The sequence below is a fragment of the Suricata suricatta genome, chromosome 6, assembly GCF_006229205.1.
Source record: "Suricata suricatta isolate VVHF042 chromosome 6, meerkat_22Aug2017_6uvM2_HiC, whole genome shotgun sequence".
NCBI lineage: Eukaryota > Metazoa > Chordata > Mammalia > Carnivora > Herpestidae > Suricata > Suricata suricatta.
Window position 1 is genome coordinate 31429810 of NC_043705.1, and position 22460 is coordinate 31452269.

General features: G+C 38.7%; 2 protein-coding genes and 1 pseudogene across 10 annotated transcripts in view; all 3 read left to right on the forward strand.

Annotated features, from left to right (window-relative positions):
* LOC115293991 (protocadherin gamma-B2-like) overlaps positions 1-108 on the forward strand; it is a 2073-nt gene extending 1965 nt beyond the window's left edge. The window contains exon 2 of the mRNA XM_029941702.1: positions 14-108. Coding sequence (XP_029797562.1) covers positions 14-108 — 95 coding nt within the window. The remainder of the gene's footprint in view (positions 1-13) is intronic.
* The window catches only part of LOC115294307 (protocadherin gamma-C3), a 161270-nt gene that overhangs the window by 100436 nt on the left and 38374 nt on the right, over positions 1-22460 (forward strand). Inside the window, exon 1 of one of the 9 annotated variants that reach the window (XM_029942105.1) lies at positions 7-431. The exons of the other annotated variants lie outside the window; for them this stretch is intronic. Within the exon in view, the coding sequence (XP_029797965.1) occupies positions 273-431 (159 nt within the window). The 5' untranslated portion in view covers positions 7-272. Of the gene's footprint in view, positions 1-6; positions 432-22460 lie in introns of those variants that run through there. 9 annotated transcript variants of the gene reach the window in all.
* Positions 654-22460, forward strand: part of LOC115293994 — a 52506-nt pseudogene continuing 30699 nt past the window's right edge.

A 22460-nucleotide genomic window follows, 5' to 3' on the forward strand; every position in this document is an offset into this window, starting at 1 on the left:
TTTTCGCTGACAGCCTACAAGAAGTACTGCCCGATGTCAGTGACCGTCCGGAGCCCTCTGACCCTCAGGCCGAGCTGCAGTTTTACCTGGTGGTGGCGTTGGCCTTGATCTCAGTGCTCTTCCTCCTCGCGGTGATTCTGGCGGTGGCCCTGCACCTTCGATGCTCCATCACCCCCACTGCCTGGAACTGCATTCAACGTGGTTTCTGTTATAAGACTGGACCAGGAGTTTCTCCCACCTATGATCCGAGAACTTTGCCTTATTCCTACAATATGTACATTGCCTCCGATTCTCAGAAAACAAGGCTTGATTTTCTAACTATGACGTCAGAAATGGGTCTCCGACAAGAACTCTCTAATGAAGCTTCTTTGGTAATAAATGTCACTGAGGAAAATAACAAATTAAGCTGTGACGCTGCTGCTTCTGCTCATGTGAGTTTATAGGTTTGGTTTTAAATTTTCAAAAAATATTTTGGCAAAAAAATCTTAAATCATATCTTCTATCACTTCCTTTGCCCACTCAATATTTTCTATTCCTTTCTGTGTGGACCCGTACCTTCATTATTAGCCCTCAAGTATTTTGAAATATTTTGACAATTTCACCTGCAATAGTCTTTACCCACCCACACAAATCTCCTGCGAGAAGCGGGTATTATGATGCTGTTGCCACAGAAATATTTGGAACTGAAGCATAAATGTCTTCGTTCTGTGGATGTTTCCCTTTTTCAGAACATTGATATCTTGAATACATAGGGCTTCTTTTTAACTAAAAAGTGAGAGGAAAGTGCACAAGAAAAAGTTTTTTTTTTTTTAAAAAAGAACAGAATAATGATTTGATAATATTCAGGTACATTTGTTAGGGATTCTTTGAATCCCACTGAATAGGCCAATTGTATTCCCAGTCTTAGAACTACATGTAGATTTCCTCCCAGTTTTAAAGATACGTTGTGGCTTGGGGGCACCTGGGTGGCTCAGTTGGTTAAGCATCCAACTTCAGCTCAGGTCATGATCTCATAAATCATGGGTTCAAGCCCCATGGGCTCTTGCCATGTGTCAGGCTCTGTGCTGACAGCTCAGAGCCTGGAGCCTGCTTTGGATTCTGTGTGTGTCTCTCTCTCTGCCCATCTCCTGCTCATGTTCTCTCTCTCTCTCTCAAAAATGAATAAACATTAGAAAACATTTTTTAAAAGATACATTGTGGTATGCTTTCCAAACATGCTTGTCATCAGAATTTAAACATTTATATTCATGAAAGCTGAATACCGAGAATTTTTCTTAGATTTTGATAGGCTTAAATTCCAATTTTCAGTCATTGGAATTGGGTTTGTTACTCAGAAAAAGGTAAGTTTATAATATTCTTTGGATTGCTAATTTACCCAAACACTATTTTGTAATATAATACATTAGTAAATTATGAAGTACTACCCTCATTTCCGGTAAATGCAATTTGAAATGCTTCCATTCTATCCTAAAAATGTTAATGTGTCTTACTCAGTTGACTTTTTGTCAGTGTGCTTCTGATAATGTAAACAATTCCATTTCTTATTTTTAGGTTTCCATGTTGTGAAATTTTGAGTTTTAAATATTAAATGTCAACAAATTTTTACAATAGTTGTATATAGGTAAATTTAGAATTTGTAAAAAAAAATGCCATCTATTACAGTGAGTGAGAAAGTTTATTCTATCACGTGATTTCTCAAAACCGGAATCTCCTAGGGAGATGTCATATAACAGGTGTTTTTTTGGGGTGGTGATATCAAATTAGGTGTACTATAATTATAAGGTTAAAATTACTTTGTATAGAAACTTCAAATTCATTAAAAGCTCATTGGAAAAGAGAATACACCTATAGCTACAGAAAATAATCTCAGGAAAGTTGCTCTGGATGAGAAATTTTAGGCAAATAAAAAGAAGTGCACCGAAGTTTCTATTAAAAGGATCACTGTAGTTTTTTTAGTTGGCTCTACTTCCATGCCTATTTGAAGAACAGTAGGTGCAGTTATAAAACCCAAAAACCCTTCCTGGAGTTCAAGATTGTGCAGTAATTGGTTAGGACTCTGAGTGCCACTGTTCACTAATCAGGGAGGAAAAAACCGAAGTTCCTGAGTGCCTCCTGCTGCCCAAGAGGGGCCTGAAACACAAAGCACAGATAGAAGCTAACCATCTCAGGACTCTGAAGAAACTGTTGGATTCTGAAGACTGGAAAAGCTGGTCCTTACTTCGATGGTCAAGGGAAGAAGTGGAAATAATCTTGGAGGAAAGTGATAATGATTACTAAGTGACTGCAGGGGGACTGCAAAGAGCTTGTCCTGCTGGGAATTCTCCTGAGGATTCTGTGGAACCCGGATGCATCCAAATTAACTATTCAATTCCTAAGAAGTTGGAGAAACGCTCTAGCATGGGCAACATCGCTGAGGACCTGGGGTTGGAGCCCCAGCATCTAGAGGAGTGTGGAGTCCGTATAGTCTCCAGAGGTAGGACTCAACTTTTCGCTCTAAACTCCCAAAGTGGCAGCCTAATCTCCGAAGGCAGGATAGACAGGGATGAGCTCCGTCTGGGGAGTCTTCAAGCGTCAATGAAATCTGGAGATTCTGTTGGAAGATAAAGTAAAAATATATGGTGTAGTGATAGAAGTGAGAGACATTAACGATAATGCCCCCTATTTCTGGGAAGATGAATTAGAAATAAAAATGAGTGAAAACGCAGACACTGGGTTGCAGTTCCCTCTTCCCCACGCTTGGGATCCCGATACTGAGAAGAACTCTCTCCAGAGCTACGACTCAGTAGTAATACTCACTTTTCCCTGGACGTGCAGAGTGGAGTGGGTGGTAATAAATATCCAGAACTGGTTTTGGAGTGCAATTTGGACTGGGAGCAGAAGGCTTTTCATCACTTGGTTCTCACAGCCTCCAATGGGGGTGACCCAGTCCGCACAGGCACTGCGCGAATTCGTGTGATGGCAGTTGATGTGAATGATAACGTATCAATATTTGCTCAGTCTGAGTACCATGTGAGCATTCCAGAGAATGTGCCAGTGGGCACTAAGCTGCTTCTGGTAAGCGCCACAGACTGATGAAGGAGCCAATGCGGAAGTGACATATTCCTTCTTATAGGCCACAAGGCGGCCCAGATTTTCAAACTAGATGGTAATTTAGGGACAATTTCAACAATAGGGGACCTGAACCATGAGGAATCAGGATTCTACGAGATGGAAGTGCAAGCAATGGATAACGCAGGATATTCTGTATGAGCCAAAGTCCTGATCACGGTATTGGACGTGAATGATAACGCTCTTGAAATAGTTGTCACTTCTTTCTCCAGCTCCATTCTGGAAAACTTTCCCAGAGGTACATTAATTGCCCTTTTAAATGTAAATGATCAAGACTACAGGGGAAAATGGACAAGTGATCTGTTTCATCCGAGGGAATGTGCCGTTTAAATTAGAAAAGTCTTATGGAAATTACTATAGTTTAGTGACAGACACATTCCTAGATTGAGAACAGGTTCCTGGCTACAACATCACGGTGATAGCCAGTGACAGAGGAAGTCTGCCCCTGTCCACAGAAACTTACATTTCACTGAAATAGCAGATACCAACGACAACCCGCCAGCCTTCTCCAACGCCTTCTATTCCACCAATATCGAAGAGAACGACCCTAGAGGAGCCTCCATAGTGTCAATGAAAGCCTTCGACCCCGGCTATGGATAGAACGCCCAGGTCACTTACTTCCTAGCAGCCGACACCCTCCCCGAACCGCTGCTATCCTACATTTCCATCAACTCCAGCACTGGCGTTCAGTATGAGCTGGTTCCTTCGACTACGAGGAGGTCCAAGACTTGCAGCTACAAGTGATGGCGCGCGACAGCGGCGACCTTCCGCTCAGCAGCAACGTGTCTCTGAGCCTGTTGGTGGTGGACCAGAATCGCAAAGTGCCAGAGGTCCTGTACTCCCCCGCCCGCCCCCCCGCCTCGGACGGTTCCACAGGCGTGGAGCTGCGCTCTGATCCGCAGAGCCCGGCTACCTGGTGACCAAGGTGGACAGGCCAGAACTCCTGGCTGCCCTACCGCCTGCTCAAGGCCAGCGAGGCAGGGCTCTTCGCGGTGGGGCTGCACACGGGCGAGGTGCGCACAGCGCGGGCCCTGCAGGACAGAGATGCGCTGAAGCAGAACCTAGTGGTGGCGGTGCAGAATCACTGCAAGCCCTCTCTCTCGGCCACCGTCCTGCTCACCGTGGCTGTGGCTGGCAGCATCCCAGACTTCCTGACTGATCTGGACAGTGTCCAGCCTCTAGCTGACCCTGACTCCTCAGGCTTCACGCTGAACTTTGTGATGGCCATAGTTGCAGTCTCTTGCGTCTTCCTCGCCTTTGTGATCGTGCTGCTAGCGCTCAGACTGAGGCGCGGACAAGCGTCGCGTCTGCTCCAGGCTGCGGGAGGCGGGCTGGTGGGAGTGCCCGCCTCGCGCTTTGTGGGCGGGGACGGGGTGCGCGCTTTTCTGCAGGCGTATTCCTACGCGGTCTCGCTCGCTGTGGACTCCCGCGAGTCACGTGATCTTCCCCCCGCCCAAATAAGGAGATCCGCTTCTCAGCCAGGAGAGCTGTGGGAAAAGCGAGCGTCTTTTGCTGTCCTGTAGTTGAGCGTTTTCTAAAGATAATCATTCATTAATTCAGGTGAGTTTATGTCAAATATTCTTCTCTCAGTTTTGAGCAAAATATCTTAATATGGGTAGTATATATTCAGAATGGATAAAGCACACACCAAAAAATTTATATATGTGTGGCAGACACCAGTGACCAACCTGGAGGCCTTATCTCAGGGCCTCCTTCTCTCAGGCCTTATTTGTGATAGTGTTTATATATCATATTTATAGCATTATAACCACTCTAGTACTTTGTTAATACTCTGTATAATTTTTCTAATTTAATAAGCTATGCTTGCTTTTAATTGGTCCTTTTATTTACCATTGGCCATGCAATATTTTAAAAAATGTTTATTTTTGAGAGCGTGCACGCAGTAGAGGGACAGAGATGGGGGGGACAGGGGTGACAGAGGATCTAAAGTGGGCTCTGTGCTGACAACAGTGAGCCGGTTGGGGACTGGAACTCAGAAACTTCGAGATTATGACCTGAGCCTAAGTCCAGGGCTGAACTGACTGAGCCTCCCAAGTGCCCCTATGCAACATTTTTATGTTGAACATCTGATGCTAGTTTATCTGTTAAAAACACAACTTATTGGAGCACCTGGGTGGCTCACTGGGTTAAGCACTGGCTTTCTGATATCAGCTCAGGTCTTGGTTTCAGGGTCCTGAGTTAGGCCCTCTGTTAGGCTCTGTGCTGGCGAAGAGCCTACTTAACACACACAAATTCTTGTAGAGGGATTCACTCTAATTTATGAAAAGTATAAATGAAATTTTTAATAAACTTGTGTAAGTAGAGGGGCTTCTAACTACATATGAAATTGCTAACAAGTTCATAAAGTGCATTTAGTTGCTTTTAACATGAAATAATTCTGGTCATTAGGAATGCATATTTATACTTTTCCAGGTCTTAAGTCTTACATGATTTCAAACACTTCTTGAACTTTCAAATACACCCAGTTTATTTCCTACATAAAACTTTCTCAGTGAAATATACAAATGGGAGCACCTGGCTGACTTACTTGGTAGAGCATGTGACTCTCCATCTAAGGCTGTGAATTGGAGCCCCATGTTGAGTATAGAGATTATGTAAAAGTAAAATCTTAAGAAAAATAAATGCGAACAGTGTTAGTGTTGTCATGAAGAAAAACTGAAGAGATTGTTTATTTTTTAGCCCTATTACAGATTTTGGGGTGGCAATGTCTGTATGTGTTTCCAGGCAAGGTATCTGTTTTGTTTAGTTTACCCATACTTCTGATCTTAATGAGGACTTTGTGGAACACGCAGTTAACAAATTGTGTTTTGAGTGCATTTTTGAAAATGTGATGAACATGTAATGATTTCTTTTATGTAAGTTTCCTGTAACTTTCACGTTGAAAAATTTTTGGATAGTGCTAAGATCCTAAGTGCTTCTTGAGCACCTGATGCTTATAATGTTGAACGTAAATTGAATGCTAATGTATAGTATTCTTAGGAAAACATTGCTGGAACTTGTGAAAAACCTGAATCTTTTGGTGAATTCTGTAAAGGTGTAGGGAATCATAGCATCCTTATTATTTTCTTTGTTACTTGACTTCTTTCAAAGATACAGTAGTTAATATCTGGACTTAAAGAAGAGGTTATAAATCATTTGAGAAAGAAAGGTAATCAAATGGCCCTAAAGTGAGACATTTTACTGGTAATGAGATTCACATGTAAAACTATATATTTTGTGACAACCAGGACGTAAAAAAGGAAACACAGTATGGTTCTAAGTGATTTTTTTTAAAAGTAAGCTTTTGAGCTGATCTGAAAATGCAATTTTTGTATTAAGTTCCAGGCTTTCTAAATGATATCATTAGGATTAGAGGGCACTGTGACCTGTTTTGTAAAGGGTATCAAAATATTTATCACAAGGTCAGTTCTCATATGGTGGTCAATTCAAAATGAGAAACATAACACACAACAGAAATTGTTTGGGAAACTAAAATAACTACAGTTATGCTGTAATGCAGTTATGCTGACTTCTGTTAACGTGATTTAGAGACAAATGATTAAAAGTTAGGACAATGAACAATCATGACCTTTGGGCTGTGTCTCATCGTTCAGTGATTTTAACAAGTGCTTTCAATTGAGCTAAATAGGCTTCATTACTCTAAGATATGATAAAAAAGTAGCAGCTTTGCAATGAGGTAACTCCTAAACTTGTGACCTCTAACAAGGTTTTTAATATGTATCAGCATCATCAAAATAGAGATAATATAGAATTTGAAAGATTACAGTGAGGGGTAGTAATAACATAAACCATCTTGTTCATAATAGGTAATTAACGGTGGCCATATTTTTGCATTGCTGATATGAAAGAGTCAAGCTTTCAATATTAGCTTACTTGATATTCTTTTGGAAGAAGTAATAATGATTTGTGTGCTTCTCTGGGTGGTATAGTAGGATGATGTGAGTGGAAGTAAAACTGTTCTACAATTTTTATGAAAGCTAATTTAAAAAGTTTAAGTGCTTAGGTGCATTCTTTAAGTTTTTAAAAAATTTTATCATAATTGATGTACAATATTGTATTTAGTTTCAGGTTTATGATATAATGATTCAGCATTTTTATATATTACAAAATGATTACCTTGATAGGTCTAGTTACTGTATGTCACTATACAAAGTTATTATAATATTACTGACTTCCCTGTGCTATGTATTACATCTCCCATGACTTATAAGTGGTTTTTACCAACTGATCCCCTTCACTAATGGGAATTAGATGATGAATGGTATATAAACAGAAAAGTTTTGCTTACCATTTTGAAGGCTGGAATTCTGAGATAAGGGTGCCAGGATGGTCAGGTGAGGGCTTTCTTCTAGATCACAGGCTTTTGTCTGTGACCTCACAGGGCAGAAGGGGCAAAGGATTTCTCTAGCCACATTTCTGATTGGGAAGCCCCTGTTTGGGGTCAGAAAAGATCAGGGAACCACTGTCTTGGATGGGACAGTTTTGTGAGTGTTGATTTTCCTCCTTCTGAACCATAGTGAAACCTAAACAAGGGTCCCATGAAAATTTTCCTTTCAAGGAACTTTTTACTCCATTAGGATTGCTAGGATGATTTAACTGGAAAATGGACCATCAAAACCTGAAAGTTGGAGTTAATTTGGTTTTAGCAACATGAGAGTTTAAGCTAACATAACACGTTTAATATAAATTGGCAATCTTAGCTTTAGAATATTTGTTGATAATTTAGGAGTTGATGTTTTCTGGAGTAACTATGCAGTGGGTTTGGACACTTACTTTGTGCTTTTTCCAGTAACGAAATTATGTGAAAGACTTTGCTTAAAAGTTGTAGCTCCGGTATTTGATAGCACCCAAAGTTGGAATGTAATCTGTAACAGATTTTATGCTGTTTGAAGCAGAAATAGGCTAGGATCCTTGGTGAGACTATACAGCTTGTTGAGACTATGCAACCCATAGATCACTTTAAATTAGAAGGCTAATGATAAGTGGGCTTTATCACATTTTTTTCAGTTACATGTGACAAAGTGTAGCTGTGATCATGAATTGAACAGTTCTCTTGAAAATTAGACTTTTTCCTTGTGCCATATACCAAGTTAAATAAATACCTCCACATTAAATATATGTAGTTCTTGGGGCGCCTGGGTGGCTCAGTCGGTTAAGCCTCCGGCTTCAGCTCAGGTCAGATCTCACGTTTATGGGTTCGAGCCCCGCCTCGGGCTCTGTGCTGACAGCTAGCTCAGAGCCTGGAGCCTGCTTTCGGTTCTGTGTCTCCAGGTCTCCTTCTCTCTCTGCCCCTCCCCCTCTCATGCTCTGTCTCTCTCTGTATCAAAAATAAATTTAAAAAACATTAAAAAATATATATGTAGTTCTTTGTATTTGAGTTATACCGCAATAAAACTACCTCAAAAATTTTAATGCAAACACCTAGTGTGAAGAGATGTTGATCAAAGAGACAGGTTTACTCTCTAGAGTTACACTTAGAGTTGGTTTTTAGGAAACCATATCTAATGAAAAGCTATCAATAAAAGAACACACTGTTTAGGATTCTTAAAATACTGATAGGAAAAGATAGCCTAGGAAATTTAAATGTTTAAAATTTTAAATGTTAATGTATTTATTTTGAGAGCGAGAGCGAGAGAGAGAGCATACACACAAGCAGAGAGAGAGGGAGAGAATCCTAAGCATGGTCCATGCTGTCAGTGTAGAGCCGGACTCGGCTCAGACGCCCGGACGGTGAGATCATGACCTGAGCCAAAATCAGGAGTTTGTGCTTAAATGAGCTACCCAGGCACCCTGAAAATATCTTTGATAGAGTATGGGTTTCCTTGATCCCAAATGGGAAGGGTTCTGATTCAGAAAGTGTGAAGAAATTGTCATGAGATGAACCATAGACTCAAAATAATTTATCTCTATGTATAAGAATCAATAGCTTCACAGTTTCTCTTAGGGAAGCCATAAAAGAACAAGTATCATTTCTTAGTTTGCCTTTAAGCCTATGAAGCGTTCCACATAATGGTTTGTACCCCTTCTAAGTATTCAGTAAAAGGCTTCAGTTCAGTGATTAGAAAGTGTTCTCTTGGGGAAAAAAAATCTCAGCACAAATAAATTATTTTACATGTGCTTTTCCTCTATATTAAACTCCTAATAAGAGCCAACTCTCTGACCTATCTATACAAAGCTAAGGAACTGGAGATATGTCAACATTTTTAAATAGTTGCCTCTGTACATAGCTTTCAATATTGTGAACCTTCTTAGATGCTTTCTACATATTTGCAGCTGAAGATCCACCCAGTACTTCTTCCTGAGACTTACTCTCTCACACACACACACACACACACACACACACACACAAGTAAACTTACTTTATTTAATTTTTAAAGTTTATTTATTTTAGAGAGATAGAGAATGCAGGCAGGGGAAGAGCAGAGAGAGGGAGAGAGAGAATCCCAAGTAGGCTCCACGCTGTAAGCACAGAGCCCAAGCCAGGGCTCTATCTCATGAACCATGAGATCATGACCTGAGTTGAAATCAAGAGTCAGATGCTTAACCGCCTGAACCACCCAGGCTTCCCACAAAAAAATTAAAAGACATCCTAAAAATTAGCTTAAGCACGAAGAGCTATAAAAACAAGTCACCACTTCAACTTCATATGTTGGAGTCACTGAGAATATAAATTCCCAGGAGTAATTAATTGCATGAATAAGGCTGTACTACTGCTGCTTTTCAGCCTACAGATTCCAGTGAGAAATAACTTTTTCAACTCTTCAGATCATTGAACTCTGATTACTTCAGGCTGCAGTCCTAAGGCAGGAACTTAGAGGGTTGCTGTGAGTCAATGTGGAAATAGAGATTAACAAGGAGATCTGTAAGGTTTCTGCTGGGTGGCTTTCTTCATTGGACCTTCTCAAGGATATGGGGCTAGGGGTCCAGGACTTGGTTGTTTAGAAGTGTGGATTAATGCAGAAAAAAAAATACTTCACTCTGAGTCAAGAAAGCAGACACTTACTTGTAACAGGATGGACCTAGACAGATGATGCCCACATACCATAGTTTGTATCAAATGTTTAGCAGTGATAGTTGAAAATCCTTTAAATGTTTTCCACATTAATATGGATAGTTAATATGCAAATGATAATATTCCCAAGTTCAGCAGGAGTGTTACTGACTTAAATATCTGAGTTGGGGAAAGATTTGTAATAGAACCTACAGAAGATACCTATATTGGGAGCAATTCCTTTACAAATTTGCCACCATAACAGTAACACTATATTTGTCTTTGAAGTAAATGAGATAAGCAGTAGAAACAAATAGAACCTGTGTTAGAGAAGCCACTAGACTGGGAAAACCAAAACTAACATGGTTTAGTCCTGACAGCCTTAGATGGCAGAGACCGCTCCAAAGCAGTACTGCTTAGATTTACATGCTGGTGGTTGATGCAACTATATCTCCCTCCTCAATTTCAGCAAGAATGTATATGGAGTTACCCTTTGAGAAAACATGCCTCCTGAGCCACCTCCATGGTGACGGTGAGGGCTGCTGACCCATGTGGGAGCAGTCAAGTGGAGATCAGTTATGCCTTTACAGCCTATAGTACCCATATCCAGTTTGGTCTTGATCACAGTTGTGGTGAAATAAATACTTCAAGTTCATTGAGCTGTGTGATGAGATTAAGAAATGTTCTATTGCTTTGGAGGCAAGGAAAGATGGGTGGGGAGAACTGGTTGCCTGATGTAGTTGAAATCAAAATTCTAGGTGATAATGACAAAGTCCCAGAGCTGATACTTCTATTTTCACAATGATTTCTGAAGATTTTGTAGCTTTGACAGTAGTCACTTTGGATAAAACACAGGATCCAAGGGCGCCTGGCTGGCTTAGTCAGAAGAGCATGTAACTCAGGAGTTCGAGCCTGACATGGGCTGTAGAGATTACTTAAATAAATAAAAAACAAAAACAAAAACTTTAAAACAAAACACAGGATCCAGATTCAGGAGAAAACAGGTAGGTCATGTGTCTGGTATACATTCAGAACTGAATCTATCAGTAGTTCTATCTTCTATCAATAATTACTACATTCTTGCAATAGATGGGGCCCTGGAGTAGGAGCTGACCCTAGGGTACAGTGGTACCTCTCCTCACCTCTCTCTTTAAGCAGAAGTGCCACCCTACACATTGGTGACATCAACAACGGGTCCGTGGTGGAAATACCAGGCCTCCTAGTGGTACATGTGGCCAAAAACAGCCCTCCAGACACCTCCTGTCCAAGTCTGCACCTCAAATCCTGACCTGGGACCCAACAGCAATATCTCCTACTCCCTTGTATTAATACATAAGAGAGGTTTTTATTTTAAACAGCTGCTTGGTATGTATTCCACTGTGCTGTTTATCAGTTTCCTGGTAAATAAGTTCATCCTTGGAATGTTTTCAGTCTTTGAGTATTACAAACAACTGCCTTGAATAGTCTTGTGTTTTGTGTATGTGCAGTGTGAGTGTGGGATGAATTCCCAAAAGTCAAATTGCTGGGTCAAAGAGTAAATAGGTTTGTAATTGAGATAGGTGCCTTCACAGAAAGTTTTCTTTTTAACTATTTTGAGATAATTTCAAATTTACAGAAGACTTTGAAGAATTGCACAAAGAACTATATACCCTTTATCCAGACTTATGTATTGTTAATTTATATTTTGCTACATTTCCTTTATTCTTTTTTATTCTCTTTATCATTCTTATATGTGTGTGTATTTATACACATATATACACATGGTTTAAATAATACCAGTCTCCTAAAAACAGTTCAAATTTCAATTACCATGGCGTTTTTCTCTGAGTAATTGCTTAAGGTATAAATGTCACTGTTAGCCCTTTAGTCTACAAACTACTTTGCATATGACAAGTACACATCACGATTGGTAACCAATCACATGGCTTCTTTCTGTCTGTCAGAGATTGGTTACTGTGAATCTGTTATTTGGTTCATTCAGAGGGCAAAGCATGTAGTTGTGTTGCCTTCTTGTCTCCCAGAGAGAAACCCAAATGACATTTTATACAAATATGTAGAGGGAGTTGACCACCAAAATAAAAGTGCAGCAAAGAAACAAAAACAATAATGTCAGTGAAACTCAAATTGAATAAAAATGGAATTATAGGGGCTCCTGGGTGGCCAGTCATTAAAGCATGTGACTTTTGATCTTGGGGTTGTGAGTTGAAACACTATGTTGGGTGTAGAGATTACTTAAAAATAAAATCTTTAAGGGGCACCTGGGTGACTCAATCAGTTGAGCATCCAACTTTTGATTTCAGCTCAGGTCAAGATGTCATGGCTCATGAGATAGAACTCCACACTGACAGATGGAACTTACTTGGGATTCTCTCTCTCCTCTCTCTGCTCCCTCCCCCGCTTGCATGTGCTTGCATGCGCATTCTCTCTCTCTCTAAAAATAAATTTAAATAAAAACAAAACAAGATCTTTAAAAATGAAATTATAGAATAAATAGCTGACACTGGAAATGTCTACACTCTGCCTTCAGGAGTCTCTAGGTATGTAGCCAAAAGATCTTTGTGAAGGCAAACTTACTGGCCTAAGTTAGGAAAGTGGTTGGGACAAAAAGGATGAAAATGTCCAGAAAAAAATGACACCAGCAAAAAAACTTAGAATTAGAGGAACTCTTGGAGATATTCATGATTTTCAAAGCTCAAAAGGATACATAAAATACTGGAAGTTGATTGAAACGAAAGGGTATGACAGTTTTTCAAGGCACAGAACTCTATTGTATTTTATAGGATGTTTGCTCTGTATTATAAGTTACAGGATGAGAAGAAGCCAACCCTTTAATTCTCAGCTGTTCTTAATGTCTCAGATTATAATGTATTAAATAAATATTAGTTTTACTATTTTTTTTTTACTTCCCACTAAGAGTTTTTAATGTTTTCATAAACATTTTTAAAGGTCACAGAACAGTTCTAATTTCCTCTATTGATAAGATCACTTTGCAGTGTCCGTTTGCATGGTTGTTTTTATAGTTCTGCACAACTGTGCAAAGTAAGGAATGCCTACATATACTTTTTCACATTTTGTTTGTAAACAGTTTTTTAAGTGATTTTCTTTTGAGAGCGAGAGCATGTGAGCACTGGAGGGGCAGAGAGAGAGGGGGAGAAAGAGAATCCCCAAGAGGTCCTGCCCTGTCAACACGGAGACTGATGCCAGGTTTAAACTCATGGACCCATAAGATCATGACCTGAGCTGAAACCATGAGTCAGATGCTTAACCAACTGGGCTACCCAGATGCTCCTAAAACAACTTTTAATTGGTTTTACTGTGGTATAATTTATATATAATAAAATGTACCTTTAAAAATTAAACAGTCATTTAATTTTGACAAGTGTTTGTACTTGTGTAACCATTTCTACAATTGAATTATGTAACACTTGTATAACCTTCAAAACCTCTCAGGCCGTTTTACAATCAATTCCCGACATCACTGGATCTAGGCAACTACCGATCTGCTTCCTGTCACCATAAATTAGTTTTGTCTCTTCCATAATTTCTTCTAAATAGAATCCTACAACATGTACTCTTCTGTGTATGCTTTCTTTTGTTCTACATGTTTTGAAGTTCATTCACCTTGTGTGTGTCATTAGTTTAACAAAGGAAGTAATGCATTGTGGAGGTACATCAATTTGTTTATACATTCACTTGTTAATGGACATTTGAGTTGTTCCCAGTTTGGTGTTATTCTTAAAAAAATTTTTTTAATGTTTGTTTATTTTTGAGAGAGAGATAGAGCATGAGCAGGGGAGAGGCAGAGAGAGAGGGAGACACAGAATCTGTAGCAGGCTCCAGGTGCTGAGCCATCAACATAGACCCCGATGCAGGGCTCAAACTTACAAATCGTGAGATTGTGACCTGAGCTGAAGTCTGATGGTTAACTCACTGAGCCACTCAGGAACCCTTGGTGTTATTCTTAATTAAGATGATGTGAAAATTTATGTAAAAATATTTTTGTGGGCGTATTTTTAGTTTCTGAGGTAAATGCCTAAAAGCACAATTGAGGGGCGCCTGGGTGGCTCAGTTGGTTAAGTGACCGACTTTAGCTCAGGTCATGATCTCACGGTTTGTGGGTTTGAGCCCCGCGTGGGGCCCGCTTCGGATTGTGTCTCCCTCTCTCTCTCTGTCCCTCTACCACTCATGCTCTGTTTCTCTCTGTCTCAATAATAAATAAACATAAAAAATTAAAAAACAAAAGCACAATTGTTATATAACATGGGAAGTCTATATTTAACTTTATAAGAAGCTACAAAACTATTTTTCAAAGTAGTAGTACTTCACATTCTCATCGGAACTGTATGACAACTCTTACTCCATATTCTCACTAATGCTTCCTGATGTTAAACTTTTTAATTTTAGCCATTCTAGTGGGTATGTTGTACTGTCTCATTGTGGTTTTTTTACCTGAAAGGTTTTTTTAAATTTTTAGAGAGTGTGAGTGGGGTAGTGGGGTAGAGAGGGAGAGAGAGAGGGAGGGAGGGAGGCAGAGGGAGAGAAAGAGAATCTCTGGCAGGCTCCACACTCACTGTAGGGCCTGATATGGGGCTTGATTCCACAACCCTGGGATCACGACCGAACCAAAGTCAAAAGTCAGACACTCAACTGATTAAGCCACCCTGGTGCCCCTGTATGTACTCTTTTTTTTTTTTTTTCATTTTTTAAATGTTTATTTTGTGAGAGAGAGAGCGAGAGCGAGCGAGCGCGCGCGCGAGCAGGGGAGGGGTAGAGAGAGAGAGAGAGGGAGAGGGAGAGAATCCCAAGCAGGCTCTGCGGTGCAGAGCCCAGCATGGGGCTCAAACTCATGAACTGTGAGATAGTGACCTGACCTGAAATCGAGTCAGAAACTTAACTGACTGAGCCACACAGTGCCACTATATGTTTGTTTTACAATAAACTTACTGGCTCCCTCTCCCCAACTCTTCCCCCCCCTCCCCCTTTCCTTTTCCCATGGTCCCCTGTTTGGTTTCTCCTGTTAGACCTATCAGTGAAAACATGTGGTATGGGGAGAGACAATGAGGCAAATCATGACAGACCTTTGAATCCTGAGGACAAACTGAGGGCTGAAGAGGGAGGGGGAAAGGGAGGGGGGTGATGGTCATGGAGTGGGGCACCTGTGGGGAAGAGCACTGAGTGTTATATGGAAACCAACTTGGTAATAAACTTTTAATTAAAAAAAATAGAATAAACTTGATAGTACAAAAAACATCAAGTTCATATTTTGAGGAATTGTGTTAACCTAGAGATCAAAGTGGAGGTAGGGAGGAATTGTATCTTTATGATGTTGAGTCTACTGAACCATGAACATTATGTTGGTCTCCCCATTTATGTAGATATTCTTTTTCTTTCATCAGCATTTTAAGTTTCATTCTGTAAGTTCTAGGGATATTTTTAGTTATACCTAAGAATTTCATTTTTTGAGTAATTGGACATTGTATTGAGTTTTTAATTTCAATTTCTTCATGTTCAATCATAGTATATAGAAATGAAATAGATATTCATATGTTGACCTTGCATCCTGTGACTTTGCTGAAGTCACTTAGTAGTTCTGGGAGTTTTTTTTTAATAGATTCTCTAGGATTTTCTTTGTAAATAATTGCATCATCTGCTAATAGGGACAGTATTATTTCTTCTTTTAGTGTGTATGTCTTTTCTTTCTATTTTCTTGCCTTACTGCACTGGCTGGAACTTCTAGTATTATATTGACTAAGAGTAGTGAGAGTGGACATCTTTGTTTTGTTCTTGATTTAAGGTGGGGGATTTAATCGTTGACTGTTAAGTATCATGTTTACTATAGGTTTGTGTGGATTCTCTCTATTAAGTTGAGGAAGATCTCCTCTGTTCCTAGCTTTCTGGGTTTTTAAAAATCATGAATGGCAGTAAATTTTGTCTCCTGCTTTTTCTGTATCATTGTATGATTGTACAATTTTTCTTCTTTAGCTTACTGTTATGGTGAATAATATTAATTATTTTTCAAATAGTGAATAGCCTTGCATCCCTGCATCCCTTGCTCCACTTGGTTGTGGTGTATACTTTTTACATATTGCTGAATTCCATTTGCTAATATTTTATTCAGGATTTTGTATTTATATTTATGAGGGATATTGGTTTGTAGGGTTTTTTTTTTTTGGTGCTGCCTTTATCTAGCTTTGATATCAGCAAAACTGGCTTCATAAAATGAATTAGAAAGTGTCTTCTCTTTTCTGAAAGAGATTGTGTAGAATTGGTGTTAATTTTTCTTTAAAAATCTGGAAGAATTCTCCAGTGAAACAATCTGGGCCTAGAGATTTCTTTTTGGGAACTTTTAAACTATGTTTTCAATTTGTCTGCTAGCTATAGGACTATTTAGATTATCCATTTCATATTGGGTGAGTATAGTGGAGATTTTTGTTTTTAGCATTTTGTTTGGAGTAATTGGTCCATTTTCTTAAATTGTTGACTTTAGAGGTGCCTCCGTGCCTCAGTCAGTTGAGGATCTGACTCTCAATTTTGGTTCAGGTCACAGTCCCAGGGTTGTGGGATCGAGCCCCATGTCAAGCTGCATGAGTGTGCATCCTGCTTTGTAGTCCCTCTTGCGCTCTCTATCTTGCTCTTTCTCTCACTCTCCCCCACTCTATTTCTCTCTTTCATTTATTCATAAATAAATAAGTAAATGCGTTTCCATTCATACAGTTGTTCATAATATTCCCTTATAGTCCTTTCAATGTCTGTGGGGTCTGTAGTGATGCTCCCTATTTAACTGTAGATATTTAACTGTAGATATTGTTAGTTTATTGACTTACTAATTTTATTAATTTTCAAAGCACTAGCTTTTAGTGCCATTAATTTTTTTTCTATTTTTCTCTTTTTAATTTTACTTATGTATTTCTTTTTAGATAAGTTGAGGTCTAGTTTATATATAATGAACTTAACCCATTTTCAGGTAGAGTTAGACAAGTTTTAATAAAATTTTCAGTTGTGAAGTCATCCCAACAATCCAGTTCTAGAATATTTTCTTCACCCCAAAGAACAGACTGTGTCTGTTTGCAGTAGTTTCCATCCCCAGCCCCAGGAAACCTCTGATTAAATTTCAGTCTCTATAGTTTTTTCTTTTGTAGAAATTTCATATAAATAGAGTTAGACAATGTGTAATTTTTATGTTGGCTTCTTTCACATCGTGCAGTGTTGCTAACATTGATCCATGTTGTAGCATCTATCAGCCCTTCATTGCTTTTACTGTTGAATAGTATTTCATTGTATGGTTATACCACATTTTGTCTATCCATTGATAGACATTTGAATTGATTCCAGTTTTTGACTATTATGAAAAATACTGTGATGAACATTTGCTCTAAGTCTTTGTATGAACATATGTTTTAATTTCTCCTGGATATATACCCAGGAGTTACTTCATTGATTTATGGTTTTTTATTTATTAAAATTTCTTTGCTTCTATTTCCTTTTGTAAAGCAAACATTTCACAAAATTTTTGTATTTTGCTCTTCTTGTTCTAGTTTCTTGAGGTAGGTAGGAACATAGTTTATTGATTTGAAAACTTTTATCTTTAGTGGTATACATTTCCCTGTCAGAACTGCTTTAGTTGCATCTCTCAAATTTTGATAAGTGTATTTTCAGTTTTGTTCAATTCAGTATATTGTTAAGTTTCCTTTGTGACTTGTTGACTCATGGATTACTTAGAACTGTGTTGTTTTATTTCCAAGTGTTTGGAGATTTTTCTGCTATCTTTCTATTACTGATTTTCAGTTTAATTCCAGTATGGTCAAAGTATATATTCTGTGTGATTTCTGGTTTTTAAAAGTTTGTTGAGATTTGTTTTGTTTTGTTTTACCCTGGATATGATCAGAATGTTCCATGGGTTCTTGAGAAGAATATGTAATCTGCTCTTGGGTGGAACGTTCTGTAATTGTCAATGAAGTCCTCGTAGTTAATGGTGTTGTTGACTTCTTATGTATTCTTGTTAGTAATTTTGTCAAGCCTGAAAAAGAATTAAATCAAATTCTTGTCAAATTGTTGAAGTCTCCAACTTTAATGGTGGTTTTGTCTGTTTTACCTTCAAGTTATATCAGGTTTTGCATTATGTATTTTGAAGTTCTCTTGTTTGTATATACACATTTAAGATGAGTAGGTCTTCCTATAGGATTGATTAATGTTTTTATTGAATGGCAGACATTGTAAATGATACATTGTTGAGTGTTTGGGTTTTGTTGTTGTTTTAAAAAGTATTGAAATGTGGGGTGCCTGCGTGGCTCAATTGATAAAGCGTCCAACTCTTGGTTTTAGCTCAGGTCATGATCATATGGTTCATGGGATCAAGCCGTGAGTTGGAATCCACAATAACAGCATGAAGCCTACTTGGAATTCTCTCTCTTCCGTCTTCTCTGTCCTGCCTCTGCTTATGTACTCATGCATACTCTCTTCTTTCTCAAAATAAATAAACTTAAAAAAATTAAATGCTACTATTGAAATTTGTTTCAGAAGGCAGTTATTTGCAGATCTGGTTGATCTTTTCAAGGCTTGTTTTAAAATTTTGTTAGAACAGGTTTATAGAAATCTTTGCAGTGGGCTAGTTAGCCCTACTTCTAAGTTGTGATCTTTTTTGGAGTGTTTGTCAAGATTTTTATGTTCTGGATGAATGGAATCCTAACATTTCCCATCCCTTTGTGAGCTCCAGAAATTTTTCAGCCATAGTAGGTCGCTTGTTCTTTGCTCAGTTCAGGAGAATTGTCATCCTGTACATGCTCAGATTGTAGTTCATCCAGAGACTCGGGATCCTTATCCAGACTCCTGACGTTCTTTACATAGCTCCGTTCTCCCACAAATTCTAGCTGCTTCAGTCTCCCTAAACACTAATTTCTATTCCTCAACTCAGCAAGACCACTGTGTTCGTCTTGGATTTCCCCTTTTTTTGCCCCTTGGTCTGAAAATTGCCTCCAGGCAAGACATGAGAGATCCTTGGACTTACCTTATTTGTTTCCTTTCTCTTAGTCTTCCACTCCTTGTAGGCCAATGTTTGAAAGCATTTTTCTTTATATCTTAGTTGTTTATAATGGTATGGCTAGTTTCACATGATCAGCAGCAAAAGTTTTCACTTTGGTTTTGTACTAACATGATATATCCTGTAAATCATTGTATATCAATATATAGCTTCATAAAATTCCATTATATGCATACATATCAGTCTCTTCAACCTGTCTATCGTTTGCCATTTAGGTAGTTCCTAATCTTCTTGTACTTACAAATTATTTACAAATAATGCTATAATGAGTAATCTGGTGCATATGTATTTTAATGATTTTTGAAGTGTATATTCAGGATAAATTCCTAAAAGTGTGATTACTAGGCTGTAAGGTAAATGCATATGTAGATTTGTGAGATAGAACTGTTTCCCTCCTTACAGGTTTACTCTTTTATATTCCTACCAGTAGATAAGATGGCTTATTTTTGCATAACCTCCACTACAGAGTATGTTGTCAAGATTTTTAATTTTTGCCAATCTGATCATTTTAAAAATCTCAAAATAGTTTTGATTAGAGTTTCTTTCATTTTGATTGAATTTAAAGAGCTTTTCACATTTTTACAAAAGGTTTATTTTTGAGGGAGAGAAAGAGGGAGAGGGAGTGAGGGGGAGACTGAAAATCCCAAGCAGTCTTCACACTGTAAGCACAGAGCCTGACACAGTGCTCGAACTCATCAACTGTGAAATCATGATCTGATCTGAAACCAAGAGTCGGCTGCTCAACCCATTGAGCCACCTCGGTGCCCCTTTATGCATGTTTAAGAGCTTATTTATCTCTTTTTAAAAATTGTTCATGCCTTCTGTTCATTTTTCTATATGATTTTTTTACTGTCTTGTCCTCAAATTTTTAAAAGTTACTTATATATTTAGAGATATTAGCCCTTTGCCCAAGATACAAGTTGCAAATATTTTTTCTAGTATGTCATTTGGCTTTCAGCTTTGTCTAGGGTATTTTTTTTTTAACGTTTGTTTTATTTTGAGAGAGAGACACAGTGTGAGCAGGGGAGGGGCAGAGGGGAAGACACAGAATCCGAATCAGTTTCCAGACTCTGAGCTGTCAGCACAGAGCCCGACGTGGGGGGTGGAACCCATGAGCAGGATTATGACCTGAGCCCAGGTCCAATGCTCAACCAACCCCGGCTCCCCTATGGTATTTTTTTTTTAATTGCAGTCTTTTTTTCCTTTTTATTTTAATGTAACTAAATCTTTTCTTATATTGCATTTAGGTTTTAAGTCATAGAAAGCCTAGCCTTGCCCCACACTTAGGTTATAGGAAACTCATCCATCTTCTTCCACTACTTGTATGATATTTTGGTTTTTACATTTAGATCCCAGATCGGTATGGGTTTTATTCTTGTGTATGCTGAGTAATGTATTTAATTTTTATGCTTTTTTTTTTCCAAATGGCTGTCCCATTTGTCTCAGTACTGTTTATTAAAAACTTCATCTTTGTGGCACCTGGGTGGTGCATAGTTGGGCATCTGACTTCAGCTTGGGTCATGATCTCAAGGTTTGTGACTTCGAGCCCTGCGTGGGACTCTGTGTTGACAACTCGGAGCCTGGGGCCTGCTTTGGATTCTGTGTCTCCGTCTCTTTCTGTCCCTCCCCTGCTCACTCTCTCTCAAAAAGAAAATAGTGTTAAAAACCAAGACGTCATCTTTGTCTTAGTGATTTGAGATCGCATATTTATCGTGTATTAAACTTCTATATTGCTAGAAGGCTTAAAGATCGGAAAGCCACACTTCTTTCTCAAAGTTATCAGCATATTTTGAAGTGAATTACTTCATTTAAAAAAAGAAACCACTCAATCATATAAGGCTACCCGTTTGGTGAGAACTGGTAATAATTTAGGTAAAAATATGATAGTGTGCTGTGGAAAAATTGAGCAAATTCTCTGTAAGGAGAATTTAGGCCTCTTGGAAGATTTTGAAGTAGAGGATTGATCATTTTTACAGGTAGTTGCCTGGCACATTTGAGTTTATGAACTCATAAACAATGAGTACTAATGTGATTAAGACTGAAGAGAATAGCACTCAAATGAGGTAAAATCTTTTTTTCATAAAACTTTGATCTCAAAAATCACTGATTGTGATTGTAATTTTAAAATATTTTGGTGAGATAATTTTTTCTTGTCCTGAGGGGAGTTGGAATGGAGGTCTTGGAGAACTTAAGATTCATCGATCTTTTTAAATCAAAGTGTGCAGAATATTTTTTTCACAGAAATAAATTAGATAAATATTAAGGCTAAACACTTGAGCTTATTCACCAAATCCTTGAATCTCTTACCTATCTAAATTGTGATACATGTTTGATTAACCTGTTGGTTATCTGTTTTTAATACAGTTCTCAGATGGTCCCTTAATTTGGCCTGTGACCTCAGAATGTCCCTCAAATAGGCAAATTACATTAATTTGAAAGATTACTAGATTATATTTAGGATTTTAAGGGGGCAATGCATATATTTTTTCTGTGAATGCAATACCAGTTTCATGAGTAAGATTTTCTGATATTACTGATCCTCTGGTAATGAATAGTATTAGGTAGTTACCCAATATTTAAAAATGATACTAGGATATGTTTATAGAGACCTTCTGCTGTGCCAGGCAAGGACAGCTTCGGGAGCGTGCGATCTGTGCAGTCACATGGATCCCCTTTTTCAGGAGGGCCCTGCATTTAGGCTCATGCCCTGCTTTTATCATCTTGCCATTCTTAATTTTTAAACAAGGAAGCTTCCATTTTTCATTGGCCTTAAAAATTAAGTAGCCAGTCATATGATAGTATTTAAGGTATTTGACTTAGGCAGTGGCAGTAGAAAGGGAAAGTAATTTGATAGATTCAGAATACATTTTTGGAGGGAATAAGCGTTTGGCATGCACTGGTAATTAATTGCTATTGCTTGTGGGAAGATAGAAAAAGATGTTAAGAATGACTTGGGAATTTTTAAAAAGATTTTATCTTTAATCTTTGCTCCCAACAAAGGGCTGGAGCTCACACCACTGAGATCAAGAGTTGCGTTCTCGGGGTGCCTGGGTGGCTCAGTTGGTTAAGCCTCCAACTTCGGCTCAGGTCAGATCTCACGTTCGTGGGTTCGAGCCCCGCATCAGGCTCTGTGCTGACAGCTAGCTCAGAGCCTGGAGCCTGCTTCTGGTTCTGTGTCTCCTTCTCTCTCTGCCCCTCCCCCTCTCATGCTCTGTCTCTCTCTGTATCAAAAATAAATAAAACATTAAAAAATTAGAAAAAAAAGAGTTGCGTTCTCTACCCACCCATGTGCGCTGACTTGGA